Source organism: Buceros rhinoceros, unplaced genomic scaffold, assembly GCF_000710305.1.
Source record: "Buceros rhinoceros silvestris isolate BGI_N320 unplaced genomic scaffold, ASM71030v1 scaffold39469, whole genome shotgun sequence".
NCBI classification, from domain to species: domain Eukaryota; kingdom Metazoa; phylum Chordata; class Aves; order Bucerotiformes; family Bucerotidae; genus Buceros; species Buceros rhinoceros.
The window spans coordinates 443-11,517 of NW_010432807.1; the positions used below are offsets into that span (position 1 = coordinate 443).

General features: G+C 43.0%; 1 protein-coding gene across 1 annotated transcript in view; it reads right to left on the reverse strand.

The window, feature by feature from the left end:
- Positions 1-3,776: 3,776 nt before the first annotated feature.
- The window catches only part of TSPAN2 (tetraspanin 2), an 18,923-nt gene continuing 11,624 nt past the window's right edge, over positions 3,777-11,075 (reverse strand). Inside the window, exons 2-7 of the mRNA XM_010143895.1 lie at positions 9,171-9,268; positions 8,650-8,724; positions 8,010-8,111; positions 6,772-6,846; positions 5,973-6,056; positions 3,777-4,177 (exon numbers count right to left, since the gene is read on the reverse strand). Of these exons, the coding sequence (XP_010142197.1) occupies positions 4,112-4,177; positions 5,973-6,056; positions 6,772-6,846; positions 8,010-8,111; positions 8,650-8,724; positions 9,171-9,268 (500 nt within the window). The 3' untranslated portion in view covers positions 3,777-4,111. The remainder of the gene's footprint in view (positions 4,178-5,972; positions 6,057-6,771; positions 6,847-8,009; positions 8,112-8,649; positions 8,725-9,170; positions 9,269-11,075) is intronic.

The window sequence follows — 11,075 nt, forward strand, 5'->3', positions numbered from 1 at the left end:
AGCACCAACAGAGAGGAATAAGATTGAAAAACTTTATGTATGTACATTTTCCAGGAACAGCATCCAATGCTGTTAATCAGTAGCCTCCAAAGGCTGTAAAATATAGCATTTGAAGGCTTAAGATAACTCAATTTCTTTTCCAATACATATGGAATATGTTTTGCTATAAAACTTTCAGTATGAAGAAAAGTGAAATAGGGATATTACAGGGCTGTGCTTCGTCAGCTCCTGTGCAATCTCTGCAAGATACCAAGACTGGCGGATGTTTTCCTGTTACAAATGAAGCTACCACTGAGGTCGGTTAATTAGAAAAATTAGACGAGTGTGAATAATGATGTTTGAAGATATAAAAAGGGCATCAACAATTTACATCTTTATGCTTTCAAATAAGCTGTTTGTCAGGAGAAGAAAATTGTGTGATGTGCTTTCAGAGTTGTCACCCAGAGGGATTTGATCTGTCACCTTCCTCTGAAACAGGTACAAGGGCCAGGACTAAATGGGTACTGGTGCTGGCTTACATGGCGGTTACTAGGTATCTGATGCATACAAGCATTGGAGCTGGTTAGTTCAATCCTGGCGTGCAACTCTGGAGCATGAACTGTATCTGAGAAAGTTTAGATGCTCGTTTGGATTTAGTTACCTTTGAAAAGCTTTCTTATTGAAGACACATGGTGTGGTTGCTTGGAAATTATTTTGTGTACTACTGACAAAAAGATTTTGCATTTTCAAGAGCTGAAAGGAAGGAACAGCAGCACAATAAACTGGGCACTATGCATCCAGTTTGATTGGCAAAGCCCCGCTTGTGACGTCTGAGTGTTTAAAAAGGGCTGGTCAATGGAAATTGGAGTTGTTAACTAGCTATGATCTAAAAGCAACAGGAAAGAATTCTTACTGCTTTGACAGGGAAAGAACAACTGTATTTTCTGTCCCTTAATGAGTTAAAAAAGACTTTCAGTTTCTAAGATGCAGAGAACACTGCAAAGATATTGTGCACCTCACAACAGCAGGAACCAACAAAACAGGCTATATCTAAATTCTGTTCAAGGCACTAGTAGATGCATAGCATGTTGATTTCTAGCTTAAATTATCCCAACAGCGTAGAGAACAAAACCAGTAACTGGTATTGTTCTGTTCCTGATATGCAGTGCAAGTATCCTGTACACCTGAACAGCAGTAAACCCTAGAGTATAAGCAGTAATTACGCTCAGAAAAACAAATGCACTGTTCAGAGGAAGGGAAAAATAAACAACCGAAAACATCAGCAGAAAAATGGGTTGTTCAAGTCTGAATTTATACCAGTTTTCTTTGTACCACTCTGCGCTGTTTTCATAAGGCACTTAGATGTGTTTGTACTTCTGGGGGAGTGGGGAGCGAGGGAAGCAACAGAAGTTTTTGCAAGCTGCATTTTTTTTCAGTTCCTTTCAAAAGCAGGAGTGGGCATCTTCCAACTTCAGAAACAGTAAACAAGTAAGGAAGTAAACTCTGCTTCCATTATCACATTCTGGTGCTACGAATTTGAGGAATTAAAACCACTGATATGTAGATGATTTTAAAACAATTAAAATACTGTCATTACAAGTGGGAGTGTAACAGAAGGAAACAGCTTTACTCGCAATAAATTTCTATCCCTGTAGGGCAGTAACCTTGGAACCTGAACAACTGGCTTCCCTATTGTGCTCTTTTTACTGGTTTTCCTGGAAAGCTGACTTGCTCTGAATGGCAAAAATGACACTATACACTGGTTCCTTCTTTCTGTCAGTATTACCTTGGGAGAAAACACCCCAGTTGTATACTATCCTGCTATCTATTTAGAGCAGAACAGTGGTGGGGACAGTCTCAAGTGTACCTGGGATCCAGGAATGGACTTTGGCTATGTCAGTTGCCTGCTGTGAGAAACTCACTGAGTTTCAGCTTTGAGACCCTCCTGGATATGCTGCCGGTGTTGGTCTCCCTTTGAGTTGAGCCCTTCTTAGGAGCCAACAGCAGATCGGGGCCCTGTTTCCTGGTCTGATGCTTGCAGAATAAGGTCCCAAACCTTACTTTCACATGGCATCCATAGCTATTCAGCTGTGAGCAGAATGATACGAGCCTAACTCTTCTTGGGTGTAGGATATGAAGTCTCCCTGCCAGCTGGGTACCTGGAGCTAGGCCCAGAAGCTGCTCTGTTGGCAGTGTGTGCTGCACACCCAGCATTTAGTGCACAGCTGTCTCAGCTGCACAATTTGAAAAGAGAAGACTATGTAAAAGACAGCAAGATGTATCAAATAAATTGGATGCGTGGAACAGCAAAGTATTTCCAATCCTGAAGTAACAGAAAAGTGATGGGAGTTTGAGTTTCTTTGGGAAATGAGAGATAAGTATCACAAGAGATGTATATTCCACACAAGTATGTGCACTAGAATGCACATTGTCTGAAATCCCATTTCTTTGCATTGTGTTTCCGTGGAATAAAGATCCCATGACTTGTAAATGCCAAGTCATGTTAGACATCATGGACCATTTCAATGAGATACGTAGTATAGCTGAACTTCTTTCCCAGCGTGTATGGAACAACTACATCAGAAATCTGAACTAGTGATCATCAGAGAGGTATTGCTGCTATGTGGATAATGTTAGCAAGAAGCTGTTCTTTGAATGGTGAACTATCTCTAGTAAGTCGAAAATTAAGAGATTCTGAGCCTCTGATATAATTTGTCTTCCCCTTCTGGGGACAACCTTTCTCCCTTCTAGGCTGTTTTAAAAGGAACATTCTCTTGTGAATAAATATGACAAATAGAAAAATAAAAAATTACAAATAAACTATGTAAACGCAAGCCCTGAGGTATTTCAAGCACACAGTGTAGTTTTTATACCTGACATGCAATCTAAAGGTGCCAGTAAAAAAATTCACTTTATGGCTCTGTAAAAATATCCCATCTTTCTTTCCTGCCTTACACCCGCAAGAGAGTGTGAGAGGTTGAGGTAAGAGTCCCATGGAAGCTGTGATAGTCACAGAAGCAGAAACAGAGGATATTAAAAGTGCTGCGTGTCTTCTCCTGACCATTTTCACTCTTCAGCTGGCTTCCGCAGGTCAGTTAGATTCTACAGAGTATGACAAAGCTGCTGCTTTTCTGGATAGAGGCTCCACTCCTGCACCAGCATATACACCATGCAGAGTCTTGCAGGATAAAGGGACTTCTGAATAAAGATTTTAGTGGCCTTTTTAACTCCTCGATTATTTTTGCTGTGTGTGTCTCAGGCTAGCTTGGGAAGCTTAAGCACACTTTGCACTGCAATGGCTCCCAAATGACTGTGTTTTCTTGCCAGCTTCCCACCTCTTTCCCCCTCTTTCTTCAGCCTGGATCTCCTTGGACATGTTTCCTCCCCCAGAGCTTTCTGCATTTGCATGAAGGTTCCAGTCCTTAAAAAACCTGAAACTATTCTCTGTATGACAGTGACGTCAATGGATCTATGCACATAAATTAAAGTTTGCTGGAGCAGGCCCTTAGGCATTACATTTTTTCAATAAAGTCCAACTTTATTAATTCTACTCTGTTTGGGCTTTGGAAGGAAGAGTTACAAAATGGATTATAGGTCTTAGTTTTTAAAATGGCATTTGTTCCTCTGCTAATTCGTGGCAAATGGGCTCAGTATGACCGTGTTTCAAGCGCTGTATTCCTGTGTGTGTGTGCACACTCTCTCATAGTGGGACTCTGGAAGAATATACCTGCAAACACAACGTATTCCATTTGCACGTACTTTCCTAAACAAGGTACTGCATATACAGGGACCTGCTCATGTGCATATATATTTGTAAGGAGAGATCTGCATGTGCTTACACAATGTCTGTGGATGTGTAAACTCTTAATTGCACATATACAAACATTAAAAATCAAATTAGTCTTAGATGCACTTTGCTTTTTTTCATTAAAATGGACATTTTAAAACCCTTTTTTGTTCACTTCGCTTTTACTGTAACTAATACAATTCACCTACCCACCTAATGGGATATTTTCCTCTCAGTATGTTAAAACACTGATTAAAATGCATTACAATTATTAAGTTGGGTAGAAGAGCACTTCTTGTAAAGCTTAGTCTGGAACTCCTGGATCATAGTTGTGCAGTGAAAGTTTTAGATCATGTCTCTTGTGTTACGGATCACACAGCACAGAACCATGCTGAATATCATGCCAAAGATCTAGAAGAGAAGGGATGCAATTTAGGGATCCACTTACAACAAGGTTATAAAGTAGTCTGCGTATTGGAGCAATCTGAAGGTTGTTACGGCAGAGTAGCAAGCGACTGCTTCCATCTACAAACCCCAAGACATCAGACATAAAAGAGATTTCAACGCCAAGGTTTTATCGGCTCGTGCTAGTTTCACTGTTCTTTGTTCTAAATGTTAAGGCCAGCATAACAGCCACAAACATTAATATCATTAACATAAATTTCATTGGCATCAGTAACTATGACTACTGGTATTACCCATAGTATTGCCCCCAAAGGCTCCGAGTTGTACAATGCTTCTGCATGGAATATTGTATACACAGCTGAGTAAGAGCAGAGAATGATTCCAGAGGAACCCGATCTCTGGAACCGGTGCTGAGCATTGTGGTTTTACAGAGAAAGCTAAGCTACTACTCAAGGCCAAGACTACACATTAAATATAAAACTCTCTTCATGTTAGGGAGCTAGTTGACTGGAGGGAATGTTAGAAGCAGACAGTGGTGCGTGTTGCCAGAGTCTCCGGTGGGAGGCGGCTGACCAGTCATGCCCTGTGAAGTGTCAGAAGCAAGCACAGGAAAACGTGCAGACATGTTTCTGCTGCTAAAGAGCTTCTAATTTCGTAATTTCTGCTGTAGCTGAGGTGGGAAGCCGTAGAAGAGATGTTCGCATTTCTAGTGTATCGACGTGGATCAACAAGATTATTGGAACTCTGTCCCACCCATGCTGCTTTGCTGTATTTTTGAGTACACGTTTTATACAAATTGCAGGATTGCTTAATCCCCTTTGCCCATGCCAGCATTTCTGTTACATACATAAACCCTTCATCTGCTTTTAAACAGACTGAGTGTCCACATAAGTCAAAGAACCTCCTGCTCTTCAGAGCAGCTAAAGGTGTGTTTCTTTACTAATGTTCTGTCTCCTTTTGCTGCCTCAGACTGCTGCCGGTTTCTGAGTCTGGAGGAAGCCATGGCACACGAGTGCTGGAATGCACTTTCTGTCGGAGCCCGTTCGGTACTGACTGCCCGCTCCTGCCACATCCCTGCTCCAGGGTGACATCTGTTGGTCACAGCTCCCGCATGAAGGAGTGGACGCGGGAATGCAGCAAGACACACTTGTGGGAGAAGGGGACTCTTAAGAAAGGTTGTTGATGCTTTGATGACACGATTTGATGGAACAGCTACCTATAACTAGGTGCTGTGTGTTTAGGAAAGAAATGCTGTTCTGAAAACTATGCGGTTTAAATCCTTTCCCTTTAACAAAAGACATACTGATCACTGGATCCATGACCTAGAAAATCTGTTTATAAAGACTCTTTCATGCTGAACCAATGCTACAGTCAGCATTTTCCTGGAATGCTGTTTCTATGTAAAGGGTAGGTGGTCTCTATTGCTTGTGAATCTAAGGAATGGATCTTCAAAGGGCGTAAAGCATCAGTCTGCAGTTGTTTTAGAGTAGATGAAATGCTGCTGCAGCCTTTTGCTTTTCAGTGCACTCTGCTTCCCTACTATTACAGCAGAATAAAATTACCATTAGATACTTTGGTCCCTGTCTAAGGACCCAATGAACTGGTAAAATGGAGTTGCACGAAGCTGCTTGCACCTGTGTGGGTGATTCTCAGACAGAGGAAACACTGAAAGTGGTAAGAATAGCTGCACCTTGGAGGAATCTCACCAGTTGCTGCAAAACACCTTCCGCAAAGCTTCGAGTAAGGGACAAGGTACTGGGCTCACACATAGATTTGAGAGTGAGAACATGGGTTTACTCACTGTGGTGCCAGCAATTGCAATTCCAACAATTCCCACTAAATGCAGATCAGCGTCAATTACATTCCGGATTTCAACCAGGCAGTTCTATTAAAAACAAAATTGCAAGACGTTCACTCCCAGAAAAATACACTCCCACGAACTCTGTCAACAGTTCTCACTAAACAACAGATGAACATTAATAGTAGTATTGCAGTCCCAATTCTTGTACCTATGCCATGTGTTTTATTGGACAGTTTTCACAGCATATCCCGTCTCTTGTGAGACATCTGTACCTCCTGCCTGTACAGGCTGACCCACGTGAGTCCTTTTGTTACAATCAGTTTTCCCTAAATTTAAACCCCTGTGTAGGATAGGCCATGCTCAATGAGGAAGTTTGGCCCTTCAGATTGACATTGTCCTCGCAGGCAGATTCCACAGAAAACAAACAACAGCATCTAATTACACCAACAAAGTTTCCAGTCAGGAGTTTCCATGCGTGATTTGGGCAGGCAAAATTCAGCCTTCACGGGGCTTTTCACTTAGGACTTCTGTTCTGCTATGTCCTCGCCACTTTCCCTTTCAGGTGATGTAATACTGTCTCAGCTACCACGGGATGCTACAAGCAGGCTTCAGAAATGAGGGCTGGGCACGTTCAGTATGACCTCCAGCTTATTTCTGCCTCCATTCTGCTCCATTCCATGCTGCAGTTTGCAAGGTAAAAAGGAAGTTCTTCCTTTCTTTTACTTATAGAATGTCTCCAATGTTACTAAGCAATTGACATGAAAAAGTCACTGGAACAATCAGAACAGGGGACACTTGCCTTTGGCATCTGGATGTTCTCTGGACAGGGTAATCCCATTTGTTGTTCCATATTACCTTTACCACAGCACTGGAGCTAAATGAGAGAGAGAGATGAAGCATCAAAGAAGGGGAAACCACAGAGTTATTTCATACTGCACGTGAGACAAACTGAATAAATAACTAAAAAAAAAGAAACAACACAGATTAAGTAAAAACTTTCTTCCCTCTATTAACTGCTACCTCTGGTAGAATTACAACTGTGTGGGCCAAAAGTCTCAAAAATCAGTTTCAATTGTCTGAGGCCATAGCAAACAGACAAATTTGTATTAACAACTTCTAGAAGCGATTTCATTCACAGCATCTCATAACAAAGCAAAAAAGTGGATTTTGGCAAAGCAGATCCCTGGCTTACAAGAAAACAGGAGTTTTAAAGGGAGAAAGAAAAAAGTTCAAATAGTGCATACAGAATTATGCGCAATGCACAGAAGCTACAACAGCGAACGCTAGAATCTTTATTTCTGATGAAACATAGTGCTGGGTTTGGAGACAGTAATAAATCAGAGTGTTTCAGAGAGTTTGTTTTTCCTGTTTGCCTATCGCCCACAAAATGCTTGGAATTCCTCTTTGGGTCAGAAATAACAGCTATGGGAGAAGGACAAAAGGGTCTGAGGTTGTGAAATGCTTGTTCTAAAGAATGTGGGAATGCTGTAAGGATCGACAAAGCTTGGGTTTCATCTCTGTGGGAGGCAGTGGAGATACAGGACGGACACAGATAACATTCAGGAAGTCACAGGTTCTAATTCTGATTCAGACACTGACTTTTTGGGTGGCCTGAATTGAGTCATACATGTGCTTTTGATTTTTGACCTATTTGGTTCAGTCAGTGACAGCATCTGCCCCATTCTAGATCCTCAGACCTTTCTACCTGTCTCTGCCTTTGTGAGTGTTTATTCTTGGATTTTAGTATCCAAAATGGCCTTTATAGTGATATCTTCAGCACAAGAAAGACCAGAAGCAGCAGCTGAAATTTCCAAGCCTGGCCATTTTGACTTTCAGAGGTAGGGGTCACTTGGGGTCACTTGGGGTCTGAAAACCGGAGTTCTGACAGAGCCATTAAGAAACGGGGTTGTGAGACTCCGACTCTGTTTTAAGCTACACGCAGTTTGATTCTTTCGGTGGGAGGCATTCTGAATGGTAAAGGGTGATGTGACAGTGGAGTAGCAGTGCAAGGTATTAAAGTTCAGGAGAACTACTCACGGCCAAGTGGTAGTGATAGATAGTCCCGTTGACCTTCCCCCCTGGGTTTTTCATATAGTCGTCATAAATGTCTTCATAGATTTTCTGAGCTTCCTGTATTGCCTGCAGAAATCAGACTTTACACGTGAGTGGCACGTAAGTCTTAATCCCAGTCCAGTGCAGACTTCCATCTTGTGTCATCGACCTCCTGAGCAGAAAATTATGCCTGGTAACCTGTGGTGCCACGATTGGAAAGACAGGAATTTTTTTGGCCTGATGGCACTCAGAGGGACTCTGCATGGGTCTGAATGTATGTACGCTGCATTCTGTGTTTTGGCTAAACACTGTTAGTTGGAGAAGTGCTTGAGTTTGCCCTTGTCCCAAGCGATACCCTCTTATCATATAATTCTATTTGATGTTGCTTGTGGATGTAAAGTTGAATGAGATCTACAGATTTTCTTTTATAGAGTGGGCAAAAACTGTATCCCATTCTGGACTTGTGACAACCCAAGCCCTCACTGACTCCAGGTAAGAATGTCAGAGAATCTTCCTGGGAAGAGGCTCCTGGAAAGCTTTCCTATGCCGGAGCCAGACTGCAGGTCAGTCGGCACTGGAGTCCATGACTGCCACGTTATTCCGTCAGAAGTTGTTTGCTACTTACCACTTCCTTGCCTATAAAGGCAAATACTCCAGCAGTGACCTCAGCCGCAAATATCACCAACAAGCAAGCAAAGAACTGCAGAGGAAGAAGGGAATCTTGTGTTAATATGCCTTGCACAGTTCTGCTGTATGTGGACTGCCAGTCAGTCCCTCATCCTTGCCCATGCCTCAACAGTCCACACAGTAACTGAGAGCAAGCTGCTAAGAGGGTCTGTATATGGGGGTCGAGTCAGATTTCTCGTAATATGGAAACACGGGTGAAAATGGCAGAGATGTGACTTGGATGGTAGCTTCAGAAAAGACAGAAGGTAATTCCAGGAAATGTATCACATGAGACAAGCCATGAAACCGCTTTACGTGTGGAAGCTCTGCAATAGCATGGTGCCTAGAGATGCTAGAACAGCCAGTAAAAGGACATGAGACATTTCAGGTCTTGGACCATAAAGATCTTTCCACTGACACAAAGCACATGCTTTTGAATGATTTCTTGCGCAGCCCAGGTCCTTGAAACCTCTTACTTACTGCTCCAATCAAGCATTGAGACTCCCGCGCTGCTCCACAGCACCCAAAAAATCCAACTGTGGTCATGAGAGCCCCTGCTCCCACCAATACATAGAGTCCTATGAAAAATCAGAATCAAACAAGAATTTAAGTTTTTTTCTCCCAAAGCGTGCTACCTGTTTTGTCAAAACCACACATTTGTAAGTAACAATGGTTTTGGCTCTCAGAAAGAACACCTGTATGCAGAAAAGTTTCTCTCGACACAAAAGGAGACCAATGATTGCTTCAGAATTCTTGGAGAATCTCGTGAATAGAAATGAGAATACTTCCACCTCCCAAGTTTTTTGTCCCAAGGGCAGTTCAGTCCAGGAAAAACATACACCATACCATCCAGAACCACCCTATAACTCTTCAGTGAGGAATGTAAGGCAAAAAAAAAAAAATCCAACATTGCTAGAGGGCTTATTTCTGTGAAACCTGGGGCTGGAAATGTGCTGTACGGCGAGGTAGGGATGGAACTTAAAAAGATACCTGGCAGCTGTGCTCTGTCAGTACATTATGTACTCTGGCAGTACATAAAAAAAAAACTTTTGAAGATCCTCAGGAAAGGTACAGGCACTACGGTGTGGTGTTCCTCTGAAATCGTTGCTTTGGTTGGGGAAAAAGCTGTTTAGTATTGGAAAGAAGAGGCTGATTGGGGGAACCCCTTGAAAGCTGTTAGAGGAAGTGAATGAAGTGATGAATTTGCACCCTCTGGCAAAATAAGGAGTGGGAAGAGCAGCCTGGGGGAGGTCATAAGCTCTCTCAGCAATAGCTCCGAGCTTGGCCACTACAGAGCATGGTAGCTTGTCTGTAGTTCAGGAGTGTGACATCCTCCTTTGACAATAAGTTGCTGCCTTACTGCATGCTGGGCAGGCATATTCCAGCGTCATTTACTTTTTTTTTGTCCCACCATTACTAGTACAGATATCAAAATAGAAGATATCAGCAGTGTTTAAAGGCTGATGTTGTCAGTGCATTATGATCAGAAGACTTGGAGAAGAGTTGCTTGAAAATTAATAGAATCACAGAACCAGACACTTCATACCAGATACTAAAAAAAGGTGACTCTGTATGAAAATTCTGCATGGCCTAAAAAGAGCATCTCCTGAAGCATGCTGCCCTCATCTGAACTGCACGATCCCCTCCCAGCACCTTGTTTCGATAGGCAGGATCAGTGGCTCTGCAGCAGCCGGTGGCAATGCTGTGTTGCCTTCATGTGCTGGACATGCACAGTTAAGTGTTGTGAATCCCTGAATCGTTCAGGGGACTGCTTAGACACCTTAGCCAGTCTTCCTGGGATTGCGCTGCTGAATGGACCTGAGGGTCCTGGCACAAGAAGCTACCTGTGTGTAGACAAATGTAATGACATCAAGAAAGAGCAGCACACAGTGGCTCATCAGACTAAACACATTAAGAGGATGGTGAAGCAATCTTGGGATGAGACTGCCAGCGAAGACCAGGTCTGGGACAAGTCCCGAACATGGGTGATGTCAGTATGGGCCCGTACAGAGCTAAAGATCCAGGACCTAGCTGTGCTCAGAACGTGACAGGGCAGAAACTGTAGAGGTAGGGGGAACAGCGTTAATATCTGCCGTCTGTACAACTGCTAGAAATACATTCAACAGAGGTGGTTGGGGTTTGGTTTTTTTTTCAAATGGTCTTTATCTAGAACAAAAGGAAACCAGAACACAGAATCTGTCTTTCCTGCCTTGTAACTTACATGCTCGATCTGTGCCTGGGCAATAGCTCTGTTCGTGTGCGGTGTCCCTTCCCGTCAGAGCGCAGCAGCTCTGGCTGTGTCTCCGGGTACCGTGTCAGCCAAAGCACAACAGGCTCAGGGCAGTAGTTCGCGGCGGTGTCCCGTGTGGGCGGCGTGGAGGACAC